Source organism: Python bivittatus, unplaced genomic scaffold (assembly GCF_059951505.1).
Source record: "Python bivittatus isolate LINGU-HERP-01145 unplaced genomic scaffold, Pbiv_v1 ctg000210_np1212, whole genome shotgun sequence".
Classification (NCBI taxonomy): domain Eukaryota; kingdom Metazoa; phylum Chordata; class Lepidosauria; order Squamata; family Pythonidae; genus Python; species Python bivittatus.
The window spans coordinates 11,022,628-11,047,566 of record NW_028277053.1 but is presented as its reverse complement, the minus strand read 5'-3'; the positions used below and the strand labels follow the sequence as shown (position 1 = coordinate 11,047,566).

At 38.8% G+C, this 24,939-nt stretch overlaps 1 protein-coding gene across 5 annotated transcripts in view; it reads left to right on the top strand.

The window, feature by feature from the left end:
* Nucleotides 1-24,939, top strand: part of AKAP11 (A-kinase anchoring protein 11) — a 56,407-nt gene that overhangs the window by 22,207 nt on the left and 9,261 nt on the right. For 4 of the 5 annotated variants that reach the window (XM_088139484.1, XM_088139482.1, XM_007425832.4 and 1 more), the window contains 5 exons: nucleotides 1,145-5,735; nucleotides 9,243-9,398; nucleotides 16,197-16,280; nucleotides 16,945-16,991; nucleotides 20,203-20,363. In XM_088139484.1, coding sequence (XP_087995610.1) covers nucleotides 1,145-5,735; nucleotides 9,243-9,398; nucleotides 16,197-16,280; nucleotides 16,945-16,991; nucleotides 20,203-20,363 — 5,039 coding nt within the window. The remainder of the gene's footprint in view (nucleotides 1-1,144; nucleotides 5,736-9,242; nucleotides 9,399-16,196; nucleotides 16,281-16,944; nucleotides 16,992-20,202; nucleotides 20,364-24,939) is intronic. The other variant, XM_088139485.1, reaches the window with a different exon arrangement.

Genomic DNA, 24,939 nt, shown 5'->3' with positions numbered 1-24,939 from the left:
ATCATCATCATATCTATGTGGTCTCTAGCAGTTGAAAACGACTTGATGGTACATAATCAATTTTTAAAAAAACATATAGGGGGTAGATTGTCCCCAGGTTTATTGGAAATAGGCTAGTTCTTCCTAAATTTCAGAGAAATTGAATCATTTTGTAGGTCAGCCCAAAAGTTGGAAATAATCTCTCCAACTCTTCCAGGGCCCCAAAGACTCCCTTGCCAACTCTCTTATTTCAGGTTTATTTCTACTTCATGTCAGTAAAAGCAATAAGGAGAGCCAGTTTGGTGAAGAGGTTAAAGGCTAGAAAGTGGGTGGCTGTGAGTCCAAGTCCTGCCTTAGGCACAAAACCAGCTGAGGGTCTTTGGGTCAGTCCCTGTTTCTCAACTCTAAGAAGAAGAAGTCAAGGGCAAACCACTTCTGAAAATCTTCATCAGGGGCTTGTCCAGGCAGTCACCAGCAATCAAGAATGATTCAAACATGGAGAGAGAGAGAGAGAGAGGGAAGGAGGGAGAGAGGGAGGGAGGGAAGGAGGGAGGGAGGGAGAGAGAGAAGGAAGTGATCAACTCTTGGTTGATCAGTTGGTTGACTAGCAGTGCACTAAAATGATAGGAAGGGAGAAAAGAGGAATGCTACTTCCATCATACTGCTGTTGACACTGGCTAAACAAATGAAGTCAATAAAACATTACTTTTGGAGGAAGATGTTTGGAAGTTGGGGGAACACTAGTATGGAAGAATTCTTATATAGCCAGGATTTCCCAAAATGTATGACTTGAAAAACTTAAATTTTAGAGGTGTGATTTGCCAAGGCTTTACAATATTTTCCTTAATATGATCTGGAAGAATTTCACTAACATATTGATTTCCAAGGGTGTAATCGTACAGACATTTACTTCGGAATTAACCCTATTCAGCCTAGTGGAACGTGCTGTTAAGTGAACATGGTAACTTCATATGATAAATCCAGTAACCAAAAAATTTTTACACTGTTTCCTGTTTCTGCTAGTTGCCTTGTATTGATTGATTTTGAGTCAGTATATGTCATCAAGCTGGTGTCAACTCAAAGCAACCGCATAGATAGACCTTCTTCGGGATGACTTACAGAAATGCCTTCTCTTTATTTTCTTTCTTTTTTCCCCTTTGTATAGAGCACATTACATCTGAGAAGAGTCAAGATGCTGCTCCAAAGCCCATCTATGCTCATCATTTCAAATCTAATGATCAAAAGTCCTTCATTAATTCTCTGTATCGGAAGCCATCTGTCAAGTCATCCATCTCCCTTGTTAACATCCTAGAACTTGAAGAATTGTCATCTTCTGTAAGAAATTCAGTCTCCACTTCCATTTCTGATCCTTGGATACAGAGAAGTTTTTTCAGGTCACATAATTCTTCTGATCGCAGTGTTAATTTTTTGCATAAAACCTTATTTTCTTCCTCTCCTGCTGAATCATCAGAGTCAGACTGTTCTAGTCCAAGCCCTGTCATTTTCTTAGACGAAGAAGGGTATCAAAAAAGCTTGAAGGCAAAGCTTCAGCTCCCCAAAATCCCAGTAGGGAAAGATGGGATAGAAGATTCAGATTCTGAAGTCAGTGAATTTTTTGATAGTTTTGACCAGTTCGATGAACATGAACAAACTTCGGAAAATGGTTCTAAAGTTTCTAGGGATCCCATTGTAAGACACACATCACAGAAAAATGTTGTTTCTTTTAAGAAGTCATGCTCCACAACAACTTCAATGAATCCTCAAAAATTCAAATTTGACTGTCCTGTTCTTCCAGCCAATGTAAGGAAGCCAACTCCTCGCAAACCAGAATCTCCATATAACAATCTGTTGGATGTTCCAGATTCTCCCCGTCTAATAAAAAATTCAGCTGATGATAGCGGAGTCTTGTTCAGCCCTATCAGGTCTTCTGCATTCAGTCCATTAGGCAGTTGCTTTTCAACAGAATGCCTCTGTCGAATTAATCGAGATGCCTTTAACCAAAATCACAATCTTGTTTATCACACATACTCAGATTTTGCAAATAACATTTCCTTTGAAATTCTGGGTTCTGTTTGTAATTCCAGACCAACATCCTTATGTAGATGCACACAGGAAATGATTAACCACAGTAGGATTGTCCCAAAAGAAGAAAAAGATCAGACAGCAAAAATCAAAAGAGAAATGTCTAGAAAAGGACTTAATAAGAAAGATAAATCCAAACACAAGTCAGTGATGATTAAAGATCACATCCAGAAATTTGCTTCAGAGCTTGTTGAAAAGAGTTTTGGCAGTGCGTTTAAAGATCTTCAGAAAGGCGTTTCTTCATGTACTAATGCACTTTGTCACTTGGCTGCTAAATTGACTTCTTCAGTCTTTCAGATGGCTTTCTACGAGATTGGGAGGCAGCAGGCCTTTTCACTGAAGAAGAAAGCTATTAATGGTTTAGCAGGGTTTTTGGTGAGCGAAGCAGTAACAGGAGCTTTGAAAGAACTGTACTCTGTAAAGCAACAAATATTTACAAACACCGTTACAAAATTTGCAGCAAACCTTGCTGAGGAGCTGATATTTGAGGGGATAATGGAAGTTTGTCAGTTTTCACATCCATCAACTCCAACGGCATCTCATCACTGTTCCTTCCAGTACAATGATAACATTGTGTCGTCATATGCCAAAGACTTGTCTGAATCAGTTATTCAGGATGCTTTTATTGAGTTATCACAGGTTGATGTGACATTTACATCACAAGCTGCAATTAGCATTTCAATGGACAATGTAAAGTACGTAAGCCCGGAAAGGATGGTGGCGTTAACCCAGACATCCAGTACTTCTTCTGAGCTTTGTGATAAAGTGCCTGTAGCCTTGAATCCCATTTGGGAATTCAGAAAGGAACATACCATTAATAGAGCCTTGTTCTATACATCAGGCATTGCAAGTTCAATTCCAGTGCCCTTAGCTGGAAGCCTCCTTTCTCAGCATCAGATTTTATGGAACGAAGCAAAGGTAAAGAGTCACTTGGCAACAGATAGCAGGCTCACGTTCTACAAAGAATCCACAGAAGTATGTTATGCAGCAAAAAAGAATCAAAGTGAAATATCAGTTAGAAATATTTACCTGACAACAGATTTCACTCCAGATAATGAATGTAATCCACCCAACCATCCTGATGCCAATAAGATTTCAGAAATATCAAGCATCAGTAACTTTTCTGGAAAGATGGTAGATATGATCGTGTCTGAAGCATACGAAGCAGTAACTTCTTCCAAGGTTTCTAAAACTGCAGAGCAGTACACCGACATGCTAAAAACAAAGAAAACACCGTACTTGCAGTGCATTGGTGAAGACTCATGTAAGAATATGTTTGCTAATTATTTGGCAAAACGAATAATAAAGCAGTCTGTAGATCAAACGAAATCTGCATGTTCTGCTACGAGTGAGAAATTAGCATACTGTGTTGGGTTGGGAACTAATATAAGAAGCAATAAGAAGGAATTGCATAGTGCAGTAAAACAAGGAGAAAAAAAGAAGAATATTCCAGTTATTGTGGGGCAACAGCAGATGCCTCTAAACAATACATCTAAATTTCATGTCACTCCAGTTTATTCTAATAGATGCTTGCTGTTGGGATCCAAAGATTGTGTTCAGGAAAAAAAGAGCCAAGTGGCTTGCAGGCCATCTACATGTACATTCCCTCCATGCTCTGTGGTGTCATTTGTCAAACCTGCTGAACAATTTCCAGATGCAGAAGACTGTTCAGCAATACCTATTGGTAATTTACTTGAAAAACAGAGCACGTATAAAGCCGCAGGGTGTTCTTTGTTTGGTCATGAAATGCCTTTTTTGGATATAAATAATTCTTCGGTGGTCCCTAAGTGTGAAGATGCACTTCAGCTGGAAGATAAATTGAATGTCAGAGACAGAAATCTTGTCATACCAGAAACACCGCCATCAACACCTTTAATACCTTCGCAGGCGAGTTCTGAGTGGAACTTAAGGAAGTTAACAAAGAAACTTAAAGGTGAATTAGCAAAGGAGTTTGCACCTGCTACACCCCCTTCTACTCCTTATGTATCAGAAACAGATGGAATATATACTCATGGATGTGAAAACTTAGAAAAGGAAGAGTTTATGCTGAAATTAATGCGGTCTCTCTCAGAAGAAGTCGAAAACAATGAAGTTGAAGAACATTCTGAAACCTTGACAGAGCAAATTAAGCCATCAGGAGCAACAATAGATTATGCTGATCATCTTGCTACTCATATAATCTCTATGGCAACAGAAATGGCTGCTTCACATTTAGAAGATAAAGCTATTCAGACAGAGAATAATAAATACTTTCAAGTAAGTATGGAAAACAAAAGAAGAGGGTACACCACATTTGTTAATGTTCCAGAAAAAAACATACACTCATTGTGGCTTTATGCTGGTGAAATGGCTGGAAAAGTCATCAGAGAAGCTAAGAAAAGGGTAAAATCAAGACATTGTAAACTTCTGAGGCTTAGTCAAGTTAATTATGAGGGTGATTGCTTTCATCTTAAAAGAAATTATCATGAATATTGGTCAAAAGACAAAATACTGCCTTTGGCAGACCAGTGTTCTAGAGAACAAGACTGTTCTACTCTCCCTGTGCCCCTGAATTCAGAAGCTTCAGGTCTTAACTCCAAATATCCAAGCTGTGAAAGTGTAACTGATGAATATGCCGATCACATCATTCGGATTCTGAAGCAAGAAGGTGGTCACAGTGAGCTAATAATGGATAATTTTGCCAGTAGTCTTGCTTACAAATCTATAAAGTCTGGTATCCAGCAAGCAGTCAGGAAACTCCAAGTGAAGTACAGTAGAAAGAGAGCTCCTGAGACAAGCTCCAAGTTAAACAATAAGTTTGAACTGTTTGACTCAGCAAACCAGGACATGGACCTAAAGAAACAGAAAAACAGTATCATTCATCATCTTGTAAAGCAGCCCTGTAGGAACAAATGTCACTTACATGGAACTGAGAATACAAAATTACTAGATTTCTCAGAATCTCTTGCTTGTAGCATAACATCTGATGCCAGAAGGAAATTCACGTCTGCAACGAGCTTACCAAAATCTTTAACTGATTCTTGTTTGTACAAACGATCAAGGGTTGATAAAGTCACAGATTTTAAAACAACATTGACCAAAAGACTTTCTTCTTCCTGTTGCAAGCAGAAGTTGTATCACAGCACTGACAGTTTAACAGATTGTACCTACCAAGATAACATTTTACAAGCCATAGACCAATACGCTAAGAAGATAGTAGATGATACTTTAGAAGTGAGCTTAGAATCAGCTACTTTGCAAGCTCCTGAAGGCTGGACAAATGGAGAGAGATTAACCTATACAGAAAAACTGGCTCCATTTTCTATAGCTGCATGCAAATACTGCAGTATGAAAGAACATCATCACTGTGTTGGAAGTTCATCTCTGCAGCTGGCTGGACAAGAACTTCCTTCTAAAATTCGACAGGCTTCAGATGGGAGTGTAAATATCACTTTCCCTAAATCTCATGTGCTTCATTTGGATATTCCCAAAATTCATGTTGATATGGACGAGAAGGTAATATTTGCTGAAAACGTTGCTCCTACCACTTTTGACCGAGCAAGGAGACAGCTCAGTAACACCAGTTTGACTGCTGATAGTGGAATTGGTCAAGATGGAATCAGTTTTGCTGAAAGTCTTACTACAGAAATTATGACCTCCTGCATGACAAACATTGCTCCGGCTATCAACATAAGGTAACGTTGATTTTTTCTTGGAAAAATGGTTAAAATCTAATCCCAGTTCTGAAAAAGGTGAGCATTTTTTTCCGCATTAACTCCATTTCATATATAAAATGAAGGAGACAGAAGAGCCAAACATAGAGATTCAAAACAAAGACGCCCAATGTAATAGTATTGAAATAAAAAATAATTAGAAGTTTGCAATATTAGATTGGGTAATCTTTATGGGTTATGTTTGTAGAAGAAAATGAAAACAGAACTAGTAGATTTTGGGAGATAATTTCACTATTGTTTATGAATGATGTTTAATGCTATTTCTTTGACCCTGCTTCCAAATTCAAGATTAAATTATAAACTAAGCCTCAATTAGAAATGTTTTGATTTGTAGTTCAGCTATGGTAATAAAGTTGTGTTGGTGTTCTTATAAAAGGAGAACGTGACCTTTCTGGAAGAAAAGTGAGTGGGCTTGATAAATTTTCTGATACTTGTGCAAAATGGTTTTCTGACTGCAGCCAACTGGAGAACAAAATTCTGTTAGCTGATAAAAGGAAAATATGCCTTTATGTTTAAATTACCCTTATTAAACTACTACAGATGTTTATATGTGGAGCCTATTCATATCTCTCATGCAGCCTTTGTTCCTGGAGCACTTTGGGGCGGAGGGAGGCCCTTTGATGAACCAATCTTTCTTTTGATAATTCTTGCAAATCTCTAACCCCCTTCATTATATACAGATAGAGCCACAATGTAGTAACAGTTCATGCCATATGAGCCTAGAAAAGGCAGCCTTTTGAGAGAGATCAGATTAAACCCAGGATTTTTTCTCATTTAGAGATACTCTGAAAACCACCCTAATTTGAGCATCATTCTGTCTGCTCTTATTAAACTGATGAATTGAACATGATACTACTATATGTGGATCAAAATTATCCTGTGTTATGTGTATATATACAAGGAAAGTAGCTAGTTAAAGAATAAACAAACCTGTGCGTCTTCCAGCTGTTTCTTGGCGTTGAGGTATTGGAACCTCCCCTAACAGTAACAAATGATAATGAAATTTAGAAAACACTCTTTCAGCCCTCCCGAATTGGAATAGGGAGTTGCTTATTGTGCACCTGGTGGAATTTGCTCAGATCCACCAATTGTGTGTCATGCTTTATAAAAACGTTGTCAAGAGCTAACGTGACAGAACGGGAAGGGATCAGATAGGAGTGCAGGAACGCACAGCAGTTGCTGCCAAAGATCCTATAGAAGCAGTAGGATCTGTAGGAGAATTGGGGGAGAAACATGTGGTTCCCTCTGGCCATTGATAGAACAGATCTCACTTGCGGTCATTCCAAAGGAGGCGCTAATAATACATTGGTCAAAAGATACAAAATGTGTAATCTATATAAATACAAAGATGATCTGTTTGGGGTTAGCCAACCTTTTAGGGGCTTTGGGCCCGCCATCTTATCTGACTAGCTTAGACTTGCATGCATTATGGCTGGCAAAAATGTTTTTGCCAAGCAAATGTTCAGTGTGTGATCCTACCCATGCTGCCTCAGGTTTTAATTGTGTTGAATTAATTAGCATTTATTCCTTGTGTAGTATGGGATTGTAGTCTTAAAAGAATTTTTTTTAAAAAGTAAATTTTTAAAAAACCACTTAGATTGTAATTTTCAGATTTCCCCCTTTCTTTTTAATACAGGCTTTTCTTCAGAACCTTAGAGGTTTTTAGATGCCAGAATTTGTTTTTATAACTCAGAGTGCACAGTGAGATCAACACTTTTCAAATGTACAGTGATACCTCAGTTCACGAACTTAATTCGTTCCACGATTCTGGTTGAGAACCGAATTGATCGCGAACTGAATCAAATTTCCCCATAAGGTTCAATGTAAATAAGGTTAATCCGTTCTGACTCCTATGAATGTGGTCGCCAACCGATTTTGGTCGCCAACCGAATCAAATTTTCCCCTAAGGTTCAATGTAAATAAGGTTAATCCATTCTGAGCCGTATGTATTTTTTTTTAAACCACAGAAATATGAAACAAAGTACAGTACAGTACGGTATGAAGAGAGAGAACACTAACCTTGCTTGACTTGACTTCTGGCGTGGAGGACAGGAAGGCGGGTGGGGAGGCGGTTATTGTTTGGAGGGAGAGTCCCCCTCGCCTACAGGAAGCCACGTGTCAGAGCAGGGAAGATGGCCACGGGTCGTGTTTGTCACCCGATGTGGAGTCCACGAACGGAAGGAAAATTTTGCAAACGGTGCTGTTCGTGAACTGAATTGTTCGTGAACAGAAGCGTTCATGAACCGAGGTATTACTGTACTCTGCATGAATGTTTTACTGCACACTCTGAAGCCTATTTATTCAGAAGGGTCTCTTAGAGTTTTAAAAATGAGGGAGTTTAATTTTTAATCTGAGAGTATCTAATGTAGCGGTTTACTAAATCCACTATTAGATTGTGGTCTCTATAGTCGGAGTCCCATTTTGGAATGAGATTGCATTGCTGTGTAGTAGAAAATGATGGTTGGTCTCTGGCCCTGCTGAAGGAGAGGGCTTTAATTTGCACGGATGATTTTGAGCAAAGCTATCTTAGGGGAAGAATGTGTTTTAAGAAGAGAAAACCTAATCAACAGAACCACCACCTTTTCTTGAATTTACTCTACCTGGAAGTTCTTCTTTATAATCCTTATATAAGCTGCCTTTGGTTGTTTAGTGGAAAAGAACAAACCCTGCCCACATCCTCAGATGTGGCTTCTACGGCATTATATTCTGTGAACCTATCAGTAGTTTGTGGATGAGCAGTTGGAAATAATCAATTTAAGGCAGTCCCTAGTAGTTTGTAGAAAAGGGCTTAGAGAAGAATTGCTGTTGTGGAACCGACGCCCCCCCCCCCCCCCCAAAAGAGCAGGCACCACTGCTGAAATAGATTATAGAAAAATGTTTGTGAAGGATCCTTAAAGAAAAGAGAAAAAAGGAAGAAACCTTATTACACTCTAGGTTTGGACATGAACTAACACATCCTGTTTTCCGTGCAGTGGGCAAGTGTAATGGTATATGGGAATGACCTTGGGAGACAGGGAGAGAGCATAGCCCACAGCTGCATATGGGCAGAGCAAGAGACTCAGGAGGGACCCTCCCTAAGTTACCGGGCTGTAAAGGGGACAACGGGAGAATTGCACTTTGAGACTTGCAAGCTTCTGTTAATGTAGCCTTACAATAAAGTAGAATTAGCTCATCTGGTCATGTTTCCTGTCTGGTCTACCGGGGAAGGCTGACAGCAAGGGAAGGTGAATAACTAAGGAATAAGCACTGCAATCCATCCCTTTTGTCCATGTGTTTTGACATCTCAAAATGTATGTAAGGGGTGATGTTGATGTCATGATGCTTGTTTCATCTTTCTGAAACAGCCATTGGAATTTGAGGACACCTTTGGAATATGTTCCACGTGTGGTCAACAGCGAGGGAAGGTAAGAAGAAGGTATGTGAAGTGCCGTGACAAATAGTGATTCTACCCTTTTAAAATTTATTTAGTGCCATGGAAATAGAGGGGCTTAATTCTGCCGAGTCCGCCGTCAGCCAGCAGATGAGTCTCAGCACTGGAGATGACAGCACTGGCAGCTGGTCCAACCTGAGTTTTGATGATGAACATCCAGATGAGAACAGCAGCTTTCTCCACCTCAGCGATAGGTAACTAATATTTCTAATATTGGCTGATTATGCGCCGCCAAATCACTGTCAACTCTTAGTGACCACATAGACAGAACTTCTCCAGAATTAATTTTTAATTTACAGTCTTAATGACATGGCTTACCCACCCTTCTTGCATTGTTAAGGTTCACTGTTGAATTTAATTGTAGCTTGAGAAAAAACGTGTTTTTAAATGTCAAATGGTTTAGTTGGGAGATAAGGTATTTATCTCTTTATTATATATAAAAGCAAGTTCTTAGTGAGTTTCTACCTTGGTTGGTTCAGCATGGGAATGAGGATCAAGTTGTTTTTTGTAGAACATTTGTTAATTAAGCCCAGTATTTTGACTTCTGTATATAATGAATTAAAACCATTGTCTACAACTGGGTGTCAGGTTTTCCTTCAAATTATTTGGATGGAAGTGATTGTATCATACTTAAAGCACTGTAAATAGTTGATGATCTGTATAATTCAGAAGCATGTGTAGCAACAGGTTAATGCAAATTGGTTATAAGAAACCAACCCAAATCTCTAGTGCTGAGAGTGGGGAGGTCTCATTATATAGGCTCAATTTTCAAATCCTATGCTGATAGCACTCCCCAGTAACCTTTGTAATACCATTTCTATTGCTACACATAGTTTCTGGAAAATAGTTCTTTGGCAACAGTGCAATGTTTGCATATGCTAATATTGTGCACAAATGTAAGACATGTATAACCAGTTATCATGACACAGCATACTTCGCCGTAGAGTTTTCAATTTGACTTTGCAAATCACAATTACTTCAAAAGCTGGGGCAATTTTTTAGTTTTCAAGATAGGCATTACATTTACATGGCTTTGCAATATGCTCATGGGACAATTGTGATGTTGAGCTGTCCCTAAAAGCCAGGGGTAACCTGAGCGATGTCAGTAAAAATTGCTAGCAAGATTGATGCTAAGGGGAACTCAGATCCTCAGGTCAAAGACTTTGAGAGTTTTTGATGAAATAGTGTTTCAGTTTTCTTCTGTGGCTATTGTTTGACTGCTGTTGGCTTTATTTGATTATCTAGTTGTATTATAGAGGGAAGCTGATCTGTATGATGCTTAAGTTTCCGTGGTTTTGCAGTTTCAACTTTATAAACCACACAGAGCATGTTGAGTGGGTAGTAGCAACTGACAAGAGTATGTTCCATATTTCACAAAGTTAGGAGAAGGCATAACTTTGACATGCACTTTGATATACAGTTCAGAAAGAACATTATTTCTGAACTTTGATATACAGTTCAGAAAGAACATCCATCCTGAATGGGAGAAGTAACTGCACTGAGACATTCTGTGTAGATTCTTTATTTTATAGCAACTTAAGAGCTGCACAGATGCAGCTACCTAAATGAAGTAGACTTATCCACTGTTGCAGATACTATTCTCTTTCTTCTTGCCTTTGGTCTTCCATGAACTACATCTAAGGGGTCTAACCTATTTGTTCCGTATCATTAAAGCATTACAAAACAAATGAATGAATATTTCTTTCCCTGCATTCAGATGCTGTTTGTTTGGGCTCGTTCATTGCATATTCATGCTTTCTTTAAAAAAAAACAAAAAACCCAACATGCTTTAATGCATTTATATTGTGTCTTTTTATGTAATATAATTCAGGAAGGCATGCATTGAGACATTACTTAGCTTCAGTAAGAGGGCTGCACTGTGGCTCTTCAGATAAATTCCACCTTCCATTTTCTGTCAGTTCAATACTGTTTTCTGGATGCGTTATGATCATTGTTCTGTTCCATGATTGCTGTTTTAAATAGAGTTGGTCATAAGTTTTAGATACGGTTTTACCATTTTATTGCTGTACCATGCTTTGAGTTTTTTGTTGAGATAGGAAAAGTACATGTTTTCAAATAAATGTAACCTGGGTTTGTGTGGAAAGTTTGTCAGCATGAAGTATCCGACCATTGGACTCCCTGTATTGTTTATTGGCCGTATGGCTTTTCCGTTTTCTTTAAGCTTTTCAGTACATTCTGTAAGGAAAAGTTTAGTTTGTGTATTGATAATGTGCTTGCTTCAGACTCTTTTTATATTTAGTATATTGCAGAAGGAGAGTCCTTTTCAAATGGAAGGACTTTTTTTTCTTTTCAAAACTAGAGGCAGTTCTCAGAATGGAGAAAGAAGAAGCTGAGTATCAAGGCTAAGGAACAGCATTTTTGAACCTTTGAAGAAAAGGTTGCAATTTACAAAAAGCTGGAAAAAGTTCATGGATGGAAGGGGGGGGGGTTCAGCTTCAGACATAATGTTATCCTAGGCGATTGTTAACCTATGTACTTAGAATAAATAAATCAATAAGCATTATCTTGTAGTTTGTCTGAACTTTATATTTCCCTTTACATTTTTCTGTGGGAGATCCTTTTAAGTCAGAGATTTGAAGAAATCTGTATTTTTATCTCCTTTGCCACAGAATATATTCCTTGTGAATATTTAAAGTCAAGAAGGGATTCTTATGTTTTTTCTCACCCTTGCTCTTTCTTTAATAAAGTTTTATTCTATTTATCTCTTGTAAGATTGGTCTATCTCCCAGAAAGAAAAGAAAGAAGATGAAGCTGATGTCCCTAGAATATACCTCAACACTTTCGGGTCAACAAGTAGCTCCATAGAATTTATTTCATTTTTTTCTCCCTTTCTTCCTTTTAAACTGCCAGAAAGTAGGACTGGGTATGGGAGCTTTCATGCACACCAGAGTTAGTGGGGAAGACGCTAGTAAGGTGGTGGCAGCAAGAACTCTTAAGCTGTACACTAAGACAAATGGCAGAACTAGGGTGTGCATTTCCAGAGGGTTTCTGGGACAAAATCTTGGATCCTGTGGGCTCAGCCCTGCTGCCACATTGCTCCGTAAATGTGAAGCCTTTATTACAAAACAGAATTAACATTATTGCTGAGCTTAAAGCTTTTGAAGTGATTCAGTTTGTATCCAAAAAAATGAATATTCTTTTGCCTACTATCCAGAGGACTAATGACCTATTAAAAAAAGGGAAATTACATATTCTGTTCCAGGCCAATAAAGTATCGTATATATTCATGGAGAAGCCAAGAATTTTAGGTGCCAAAATAGACCCCCAAAATTAGGTTTGGCTTATCTATGAGTAAATATGGCTTTTTTAAAGTACATCCTATATATACTCACAGATAAACCAATCTGCGGATAAGCAGACTCTCGAATTTTTAACCAAAATACCACACAAAATGTGCCAACCGTGGATAAGCCACTTGTGAAAGTTAAAACATACAAAAATTTTGAGCGCCGGCTTATCCATGGGTGGCACATTTTTCATGGTATTTTGGTTAAAAATTCGAGAGTCTGCTTATCTGCGGATGGGCTTATCCGCGAGTATGTACAGTAAATTACATGACTGTGCTTGGTCCTTTACTCAGGGTGTTTATCTTATGTGACAATTTGACCCCAAAACTGGTTTCTGCAAACTGTCCAAACCAGATTACAAATCAGTTTGGTTTTAACTCACAGTCCTGTCGGAGCTATCGTTCATACTAGTTTGTTAGTTTAGAGGTAATTGTCTATTCACACTGTGGACGGAGGAAGGAGGGGCTGAGTTAGTGTCGGTGTATCACTTTTCTCTTATTCTATATGATTTGCCATCTGATTGCAGTGAAAAAGTTGATGCGACTATAATGCACTTGATTATAGCCAATTTTAAAAAATGGTTTATTTTTAAATGTGATTTCTCGTGTGTTGCAAGCCATGCTGAGAAACATTTGTTTGAAGAGGGAGGGAGGGAGGGAGGAAGGAAGGAAGGAAGGAAGGAAACATAGCTTTCTAGTGGTTCGATATTTGGAGTTATAAACTGGATAAGGGGCCCAGCTTTTCACCTGATGATTTAAGTGTAATTATTTAATTAGGGTTTTTTCTTAGGTACATAATTGTTGGAACTGTACGTGGGAAGGTGTCCCTCTATTAAAGCCATCATGTATTAGCTGTAATCCAAGTGCATTGGAGAGAGCTACTAATTGATTGTTTTCATTTGGATGGCAAGCACAGCCTGTCTTGGATTCAAATTAGTTTTATCCTGGAGAGAGGGAAGGGCTACTAGGAATCAAAAGTTGGGAACGACCTCAAGTGTTTGGGGCTAATTGCGCAAGACCATTTGCCTACAAATAGGCTTGCGCTTTCAGACACCTTTATAGACTTCACCCTGTTAATTATGGTTGGGGGTGAGATTAACGCAGCTTCTCTTTCATACTGTGAATTTTATTCATTCATTTATTCATTCAATTTATATGACCGCCCATTTCAAACAAGTGACTCTGGGCAGCTGACAACAATTTAGAAAACTCAGCAAAAAATGTGTCCTCTCTTTCCAACATTGTTATTTTAAAAAATGGCTGATTTTAAATTCAGGTATATTTGGCAGATAAGAGAATAACACACTTCTCTTTAATGGCCGATAGTACAGTGGAACCTCGAGTTACGAATTTAATCCGTTCCGTGACTCTGGTTGCAACTCGAATTGGTCGCAACACGAGGCAAATTTTCCCATAAGGTTCAATGTAATTACCGTTAATCCGTTCGGGCGTCCGCGGACCACGCGTCGGGCGGAAAAACGGCCGCGGACCACGTGGAACGGGTGGAAAATGGCCACGGACCACGTGGCACCAGCGGAAAAATGGCCGCGGACCACGTGGCACCGGCGGAAAATGGCCGCGGATCCGGTTCGTAAGTCGAGGCGAGTTCGCAAGTCGAGGTAAATTTTTGGGGCCGGAGCTGGTCGTATCTCAAAAAATTTGTAAGGAGGGGCGTTCGTAACTAGAGGTACCACTGTATGCCATTTTCTCAGTAAAAGACTTCTGTTTCTTTCATCTTCAGCTGCGTAGGAAATTATATTATTTAATTATGAATTGCTTTCTAGGAATTAAGGTCTTTAAAGTATTAGAAGCAACAACAACCTTATCAGCTACTACTACTACTTCTTATGTTGTAAAAGGAGTCTGTAATTTTCATGTTTTGAATTCCAGTTTTTAATGTCTCCTAACTGCTATTTATTTATTACATTTATAAGCTGCTCAACGCCATCCCAACTCTGGGTGGTATGCAGCATAAAATAATAAGATATAACCAAACAGGAACAAACATCTGGGGAAAAAATATGTTTGGACACTAGCAGACCAACACCCACCACCTGGCCAAAGGCCTGGGGAACAAATTTGAGTCAGATAATGATGGGGGCCATATAAACCTCTGGGGCTGCACTGTGGTGCAACACAGAAGGCCCGCTTCCTGGATCCCATGAGATGACACTGTTTAATTGATAGGACCTGAGGCATGCCACCTCTGCCTAAACGTATAAGGTGGGCCAAAACTACAGAAGACAGTGGGTCCCTCAAAGAACCACTGTTATTCGATCACACTGTTATCTAACTACTGTTAGATCACAATTAGATACTTTTTAACTGAATATATATTTGATTTCTTTTCCTTAAAAAGATCTGCTCTTTGTTTAAATAAAATACTGCTTATGTGGTAATATTAAAAAATCATTTAAGTTCTAGACCAGTGGTCTTTGAACTTGAGATACCCAAGGAACCCTTTTCAGTGTGAAAAATCAGTGCAAAACCCATTAATAAATAAGTTTCATGTAATACATTTTATTTGAACAAAGTGTTACAATTAATGTTGCAGTAATACATATCATTCAATATAAACAGAAACCGTCACAGAGAATCCCTGGATGATTCTCACGGAACCTTGGGGTTCCAGGAAACACAGTTTGGACCACAGTGTGGTTCTAGACCATTGATACTATAGAACGATTCACAAGGATGCTATAATTCAGAAGTGGGGATGTGCAGAATCCCGTTTTCAATCCATGGATTACCTAGTTCAAAAGACCCAAAGTAACAAGAAACCTTAGAAGGATACTTTTAGATGTTCACGAAAACAGCTTCTCTCTCAACACAATGATCTTTGAAATTACTTTTCCAAGTAATTTTCTTCAACATTCACATGAAAAGAAATTTTAGGAAATTCAGATTGTTCTCAGCTGAAGGGTATTATTTTCTTTATGCTCCTGAGGCTGTTTAGAAAAGGGCTACAGAAGAATTTGGTCAGAGATTCTGTAAAGCGTGTGGAAGTACATTTTAGTAGCTCCCAGATACATCTCTTGCAGTACCTATTTTTCCCCTGTACATCACCCTCCCCTCCCTGGTTTCCTGATGGTTTCTAATTGTTTACTTTCTCTGTTTCCCACCTTATCAAGCAGAAGCAATCCTTTGTCATTCTCTTTTATTTTTTTATAAACTTCTGATCAGATGGTGTTGGGCAGTAGAGTGCCATGTTACCAAAGATTCACCTTTTATTCCTCCTAGAATGCCTCTAGACATAAAGAGAGACCAGATTTAGAGGCCCTTTGAGAAAATAAAGATAGTAGGTAGGTCTGGAGACTCAGCTACTTGACTATTTTTTTTTTTTTACGACAAGCGTCCTTCCCAGATCTTGACACCACCTCCTTTTCTTATCTTCATGCATGATCTGCCATCTCTATCTTCTCTGATGCCTAGCCTCTAGGCTGAGGGTCCTGGATTGTATCCTTAAGACAGACCCTCACAGATTTGACAGTGGGAGAGAAGTACTCTGTGAACTGGCTTTTTATTCTTCTGAAGGTCGCTCTTGCCTGTTGTCCTTGGACACCTCCTGAAAGTAGCACAGCGCCTCCATAATCCGTATAAAACAACACAATAGTAAATGAAGGTTCTGGTTGGAGCTAACTTTTGATTTTTTCTAGTTCAGCCCTGTTCTCTTCTTTCCTGACAGTAATGGTAACAGCAGTAGCTGGAGCAGTCTTGGTTTAGAAGGAGATTTGTATGAGGAGAATTTATCCTTTCCAACATCAGACAGGTTGGTCAAACCAAGACTCAACAACAGGATGGCCTCTTATATTTTAATGCATGAATGTTGACACTTTTCAGTAAAAACAATCTGGTGCATTTGAAGTGTGATTCACTATATACATGCTTTTCACTTAATTGTGCTGTTCCTTAACCAATCCATACAGAATGGGTCCATTTGACTGTGCTACAGTGTGAATGTCTCTGCAGAAAGAAGAACAAAAATCCAATCTCCTTTCTGCATGTCCTGCTTGCTCTTCTTGCTCCTGCCAATTATTTCTTCCCAAGAATAAGAGCTTGCTTCCTACAATATTTCTGATTTTTACTGAAGTGCGACTGTATCTTTTTCCTCTGCCTCTGCTGTCAAGTAGAAATGTTTTATCAACATTTTATCAAAGACGTTAATATCCAATGAAATGTTGAAACAACATGTTCTTCTTAAAATCATGTAATATTTGTTTTTAAAAAGATGGACATAATTTAATGATTTTACCCAGGAAATTTGCAAGCAGTGTAGTAGGAAATGGTGTGAGAAGCAATGCTTTCTTTTTCACAGTAAATCCTTAAAACCTTTGTCAGTTCATACAGTTTTTCCTTGAATGTTCATCCCTGCCTGTTCATCACAGAACACATTCATATTATCACCCATTCTAACTGTACTCCCTTTTTTCTAGCGATGGCGTCGAAGATAAAGAGGAAGAGCTTAAAGATTCCATTGAAGGTAAGGTTGAAGAGGAGGTGTGAATTATATTGGAACTGATACAGGTTAAGTCTGCCCAGGGGTCTTCTATGCAAATAGCTTTTGTAGACTGTGCAGCTGTTTCATCTCTTCTCGTTTAGCAGAATTTCTGTGATAAAGAAAAAGGCAGAAGTGGAAAATGCAAGAAGGTTACGAAGGGGAAGCCACATATTTGAGGGAACCCCCTAACATGTAATGAATGGCATAGTGTGAGTGCATGATGAAAGTCTGGATTGGAAGCTACCCCGTGCCAGTTTTTGTAAGTCCTGGGTGAGAACAGTGCTCGTAATCTGTTTGAAAATGACCTGCACGCGTTATTTAATATTCTCAGCTGCGATTGACCACGAACTGAGGTTGTGTCTAGAGGCCTGGGCTCCAGTTACTCTGCTTCAGATTTCGTAAATGAATATAAAAGGACTAGCTCCATCTCATGGACATTAGTAGGCACATTTTTTTTAACAGAACAATCGCTTCCTGCTAAATTGAGAGTCACCAAAGCCAACAGTTGAACCTTTTCCTAATTGATGGAAAATAAGACAGTTCCCTTAATTTTCTATACAATAAGGAGAGTTTACACCTAGATAATGAATTACTTTGAAAACCCAACCACTTTTAGAATCCTTTTCTCCCCCATTCTTCATTTTTCCAGCAAAGTGAGAATCCCAAAGTTTAATCTGCATATTTTTTGATAAAATAAAAATCTGTCTTGTGTCTTGTGAACCGTCACAGAAAAATGGTTTAAGCATTAGGCTGGCTGGCATGCATGCAAGGTAAAACAGGGCAGTCTCTCTTTGTCTTCCTCAAAGGAGCTTTCCTTTCTCAAGTAAGAGGGATTAGTGCTTCTGGGTCAAAGTCAAACTTGATTATGGGTATATTTTTCAACCAAATGCAAGTCCTTGATCTGACCAGAGCCTGCCTGAAACCCTGCCTGTTCCTCTGCAAGGAGATCCCAGCCAGTCCAGGAGCTCCAATAAAGGTGTCTAGCATAGAAAGTACTAATTATGCTAAGCAGGCTCACCAGAGAGGAACAATTAAGGTTGTGCCCCAGTCTCTAGAGATGGAGAGTGTATTATCAATATAAGTTAAAGTGAAACAGACATGGGAGCCCATCATTTGGAATGGGTTCCTATCAATTCAGGGGGAATCGAATCCAAACCTGGGGTTTTCCAGATTGTAATTGCCTAATTCATTTATGTACTTCAATAGCTGAAACTGGAGGCCACTCCAGCAGAGTCGCTTTCCTGAAAATGTCAACATCTTGTGAATTCCATATAAAGATTGAAAATGACCTTTTGTGGCTGAGATATACGTAGAGAGTAAGGAGGATGACCTGGGTGGAGATAGGCCAGATCCGTTACCAAGGGAAAAAACATGGGTTAAGTTCAAAACAAGCAGAAGGAATGTGAAAATGACTCAGGCAGACACCTCCCTAATTCACATGAGTGAGTGTGTGTGTGGGGGGGGAGTAAAGCACAATCAAACTTGCAAGATTCTGTTATTATAGTCAATCTTAATGAAAATAGTTGTAGCTGTGGAGTTGATTTCTTGGTCTGGTCTACATAATGGGGCTGACAATTTAACACTCCAGGGGAGAGGAGTGAGCTTTCAGTCCTCCCACAACTAAATGCCAAAATTTCAGGGAGGTTTTAGCCCAGGTAGCTGTTAATAGCTGGGTCCAAGTTTCATGCACCACCTCTCTTTTTAGTAGCCTTTTATAATGCTTCTTCTGAAGGAGAACCCTTGATTCAAGAGGATATAAGTGGTCTTGTCTATAGTCCTTAACTATAACTTAAATAGTCCTTAACTATAACTATAGTCCTTAACTTAACTAGACAACCACTAGTTTTTGTTTGTTTGTTTGTTTTTTGCTTTCAGTAGTCCTTATCAAACCAAAGCTTTGACATGTGTTGGTTATTTTAAGTTTTTTAGGTTGAGGTTGGCCTAAAATCTGTTTGCAGGACTGGATCACAAATGTATAATGCTTAAGGGTAGTTTCATCAGGTAGAGATGTTCAAATGAGTGGAGTTCAAAAGCTCTTCTAAGTATTTGCTCATTTTAGTTGACCATCTTATGCAGCCCAAACATAGAACTGTCTCTGCGTACATAAGGCAAGGGGTATCTGCTAGCTCCATTTTGTCATCTAAATGAAGGGACAAAGTCAGAGGTAGATGATCTCTATCTGGAACATTGACCTCTATAAAATCTTTTAGAGAATTGAAAAGTCCTCAAGAGAGGGCTGTGTAATCCACTGTGCTTGTTTTTGAGCCTGAGCAAAACCTGAATTCCCCCCTCTATCTCCATTTAATATGTGAAAACCCAACTTATTGATGCATTGTATCAAGCCAAAGCCTGCAAAATTACATTTCCCATCTTTAGATTGGTGCTGGTCCAATCAATGGTGGTGGTGGGTGACTTTCTGGAAGGGTAGCTATGGTATTTTAAATATTAAATATGGTCTCAGATATAGGTAGGCTTCAGTTAAGTACTGCAAATGCTCCCATAGGAAAGTGCTTTGTCTGAAGTCAAACAAGATCTTGAGGACTTTCTAGCTCAAGATTTGGATTAGCTGCAGCTGTTGACAGAAAATGCAGGTCTCCCAATGTACCAGGGGGATTGAAGAGGTCACTCAACCATTCTTGGGATAGTGTTTCCACCTGGAATGTCCAGACCTCTTTAAAGTGATTTTGGGACACAGAGACCACAGTTGTGCCTTTTATTGCCAGTGGAGGCTCAGACATACATATTTGTTTGAGAATATTATAACACTGCCAGTTGTATTTTTGAACCCCAATTTTTTTTTCAAAGCTGGATCAAACATCTTTGCTCAGTTCTATAATAGCTAAAGGAACTCTCTTCAGTTCCTTTAGCTATTATAGTTGATTGTGTCTATGAAGCTAGGATTTTGTACCCAATATGTATCACTTTGCATTTACTTATAACTGACCTACCCTTGCTGGCCAATTTCCCTTTCATCCGATTTGGAAAGATCTTTTTCAAGCTTCTCAATTTATTCTTGTTTTTACCACTTTGTATTATTGGATGTAATTAGCAAATAGGCCTACCCTCACTGCTCAGCACTGTTTCATATCCTACATTAGCAACAATTGTTCTATTTGCAGAATGATTTGCATAATTAGTTGGCTAAAATGTGTGGCTAATCAATTGATTTTTCATTTTCATTTGCTTGTCATAGAGTTGAGAAGTCCCCCAAAAGCCTTGGTAATCGTAAATGTTGATATAGGACCATGCATGGTGGATTCCCAGCTGAGAATGACGCTGCAGTGGCTTAGTGCTTCAGAAGCAGATGTAGCTGAGCTTCGTTTTCATGATGACACTCCAGTAGAGTTTGTTCTTGTGAGTAACAAAAATGTAGACTCAATAGAAATTGTGATGGCAATAATTCACTTGGACTTACTGCAGTGGTCTTCAAACTTGAAATACTTGAGAAACCCTTCTCAATGTGAAAAATTCGTGAGGAACCCATTAATAAATACGTTTTAGAAACCAAATGTGAACCAAATGTTAATGTTGCAATAGTACATTCCAGGAAATACAGTTTGAAAACCACTGGCTTATCGCTTCATAGATAATGACAAGAGTGGGAATACCTTTACAGTTCTAACCATGTATGAAGTCGTTTCCGTCAATTTCACATCTGGCCTTGCTGCAGAATCATCTAAGTAGGGTTAGAGGCAGTCAGGGGTGATGCATTATAGACTTGTTTGGTAAGAGTGTCCCTGTAATTGTAAACCACATCATCATTTTTATTCAAATATAGTTAAAACATGTTTATTTTGAAACATTGTTCCTTCCCTACAATGACTTTGCATCTTCTCTTCCCTTCTTCCCCCTACTTTTCATTCTCACTTACTGGATTCACAGTGGTCAGATAGCAAACAAGAAGACAATTAAGTTGTGCAAGCTTCATCTTCCAAACAATTTTATACCACCTTGGGCTTGCTTGTTTTCCTTCCTCCTCTGCCATGTGTAAGAGGAGAGGAACATGCTTCTGTGCAGATGATTATTAGAAGAACCTCAGTTTTAGGTGAGCCATCTGCCTTTCTCCATTATGTACAAACATGGGTAATGTGGCTTTTTCTAATTGTGGTTAGTTAAAATAGACCCATGTTTGAATATAACAGAGAATTGTGGTCATTTCCAAACCAAAAGTGGAAGCTTCCAATTTCCTAGCACATGAAGGGGAATATGCAAGACGTGTTCATCTTTCTAACAAATTATTTAACAACAGAGGTGGACTGTCTCTCTGCTTTTCTGAATTTAATTTTAATTGTTACTTTGCTTTTGTTTGTTAAGAAATGTGAGGAATTTAAAAAACCCTACAAATACATAGTGTTACACTTCTGAGTTTGCTAGCCTGGTCCAGGATAACAATGCCTTCTCTAGTGATATAACTAAAATGCCTGTACATTTTTGCTAAATGAAATGACAATTTGGGATAATTTTTCCCACAGTATAATCTCTTAATTTTCATACGATTGAATAAGGACCCTGAAAAAAGATGTACAGCACGATGCAAAGGTTTTGGTCAAACTGTGTATTTTATTGAATCCCTAATTGGACAGTCAGCCAAGAAAACAAACTGATGGATCATTGAACAAATCAACCCAGAGTTCTCACTCGAGGCACAAATGACCAGGCTCAAATTACCCTTCTTTGGGCCATTATGTGAAGACCCAGCTCTCTGGAGAAGGCTCTAATGCTGGGAAAGGTGGAAGGAAATAGAAGAAGAGGATGGCCAGCAGCAAGGTGGATGAACTCAGTTACAGTGGTGATGGGTGCACTGTTGGAAGACCTAAAAGACCAGGTTAGGGACAGACTGTCATGGAGAAAATCTATCTATCTGGTTGCTAAGAGTCAACACTGACTTGATGGCACATAATCAATCAATCAAGTGAACAGCAGTTGACACAATCTCTGTGTGGAACAAAATTAACAAACGTAATTGCATATTTACTATTTACGTGCACAGGTTTAAAGATTAAAAATAAAAGAACAGTGAATGGGACAGGTACAAAAGTTTGGACACCTTTTCATTCACTAATTTGAAACACCTCCTTTGGCAGAAATAGCAGATTCTAAATGTTCTCCTAGCCAGCTTCTCCTCTTGCATTTGGAATTTCCCCCCATTTTTCCTTGCAGAATTCTTAGAAATATTCTTGCTACATGTTTAAGATCCCCCAACAGATTTTCAGTAATATTCATGGCTGGGACCTGTGAAAGCCGTTCTAAAATTTTCATCTGTCTTTCCTTTGTAAGTCCTTCACAGTTTATTTTGAAGTATCCTTTGGATTGTTGCCTTTACAGGCCCCAGTTGAATAATATTGAAAATTTGTGGTAACATCTCAAGCGTGCAGGACGTGCAAGGAGAGCTGTGAATATTTCTGTGATGGAAAATTGTGCAAGGAAGAGTGGGGGAAAAAATCCCAAAAGGAAGAAGAGAAAGCTTCTTAGCTGAATTCAAGAAATGTTTGGAAGCTGTTACTTTTGCTAAAGGGGTGTGACAAAGAACTGACTGGAAAGTTGTCTGAATTTCTTGAGCTTTTTATTCTGAAACTGTAAAAAACCAGTAAGCAACATAAATAGTAAGCATGCATTCAAATTTGTGGAAAGATGTAGTGTTTAACTTTGCTCTGTGTAGAGGTTGCATTATCTTCTGTTCACCTCGGGATTCATTAAAATACACAATTTGATTAAGGGTGCCCAAACTTTGCATGCATCTGTATGTTCACCTGAATTAGCTGGAAATTATTTGGCAATAAAAATCAGAAATTTCCCCTTTCTCTGGAAAACAGTGAATCCACTCGGCTATAAACAATAATTTTCGTAGAAATATAATTCAGGCCCTGTTGGAGATCAGCAGTGAATTGGATGCATATTTGGAAGCAACGTCCAATGACAGGAGTAAGCAGCTTTAGGAATGGTGCAGGGGAAGAACTCATCATCTTCCTTAGTATATATTTCTACTTCTGCCTCAAGCATCTGATACATACACTTGCTGATCTAGACTCTTTAAGCTTTTATTTGCAAGAAGCCTCTTACAGAAGAGACATTGACTCTCACCTTCATAAAAGCAAGCAACATGTTATTGTAGAAGTTGCAGAAGTTAATTTAAAAAAAAAAATTATATCCAGCAGAACTCAGTTTTGTCTCCAGACAGTCAGAGCTGCTAAATTCAGTGATTCTGGAAACTTGCAGGCTCATGTTTTAGAATTTAAATACTTTCCTTTTCTTTTACTTTAAACGCATGGCTAGGGATATATAAAAAGGGCTTTATATAGAACCGCCAAATGTCTGTATGTTGACTTCCAAACTGAAAAGCACTTCACCTTTTATGAAAGGGTATGACGCTAGACACTTAGAAGCCGTGTGCTCAGCAGCTTCTGTAAGAAACTGTGGAGACCTCAAAATGATGTATATCATGCCATCACACAAATGGTGGTTATAAACTTGCATCATAACATCTGACACAAATACATGAGTCATAGCATTTGTATGATGAAATCATGCACATGACATCATTTGCCCTCCTTTGCCCCCCTTAGTAGATACCCATCTGTAAGCTGAATACATCTAATTTTCGGTCTTGTTTTTTTTTTTTTTAAAAAGAAAAGAGTAACATTTTAATAGACACCAATATTGATGAGCTGTGAATTAATTACAAATGAGTACCGTCTGGATGGAGCTTTCTTGCTCCATTCAGACAATTTGACAGCTTCCATATCTCCTGAAGAACCCTCAGATAGGTAATGCTGGAAGAATAAAAGATGGCTTAATTTTTGAATCCTCAGTCAAAGCTTTAATCTGGCTAACAGACTACAAATGGGCTACACAAATAATTTCAAAGCAAATATGGCATGCAGGAGAGTTTCTGTTTCTGCCTTATCACTTCCAAGTGCCAAAGAGTCGAACCTTTTCCCATTTTATAACCAAGTTGGACAGTTTGAATGACAGCAGTAGAACTGTAGCTCACATTTATTTATTTACCATACGTCATAGCCACATTTAAGAAATACAGTCTTCCCATGGCACTTTATAATCTAAGCATCCAGTTCCATTATCAGTCAGAAATCAGTTTAAAATATCATAAATAACATTTGTAAATTGAAAATGCATAAGGTACAGAAAAACAAGAAGAAATGTGAAGTCCTACAGCTGGGGGGGAAATGAAAAGCACAGGATGGAAGTGACTTGGCTTGGCAGTAGTACATGTGAAAAGGATAGAAGTCTTCTAGTAGATCACAAGTTGACCATGAGCCAATGGTGTGATATATTACTTATCAGGCAAATGCTACTTTGGGGTGTATTAAGAGGAACATACAGCTAATAGCACAAGAAGTATTCATCCTACTCCACTCTGCATCAGTGAGGTCCCACTGTGAACACTGTGTCCAGTTTGGGGCAGCAGAGTCTAAAAAGGACATTGACAAAATGGAGTGAGTTCATGGGGGGGGGGGGGCAAGGTGGTGAAGGGACTGGAAATCAAGACCTATGAGGTTAAAGGAACTGCATATGTTTGGCCTGCAGAAGAAAAGGCTGAGGGGAGATGTGATAGTGGTATTCAGTTACCTCCAGGGTTGTCTTGTGGAGGAGGAAAAGGACTTGTTCTCTGATGCTCTGGAGGGCAGAACCAATGGGTTGAAACTGCAGGGAGGAACATTCCAATTACACATTAAGAGGAATTTCCTGACAGAGCTGTCAGGCTGTGGAACAGACTGCCTTATGAAGTGGTTTATATCCCTTCACTTGAGGTCTTCCAACAGAGGTTGGATAGCTGTCCATCTGAAACGTGGATCGCTGATCAGGGGTTTGGTTTGGTCCCTTCCTACAAATAAAGCCTTCTTAAAAACAACAGATGGCATTATAAAGTTGGAAAGGGCCATATTAGCCACTGACTCCAGCCCACTGCTCA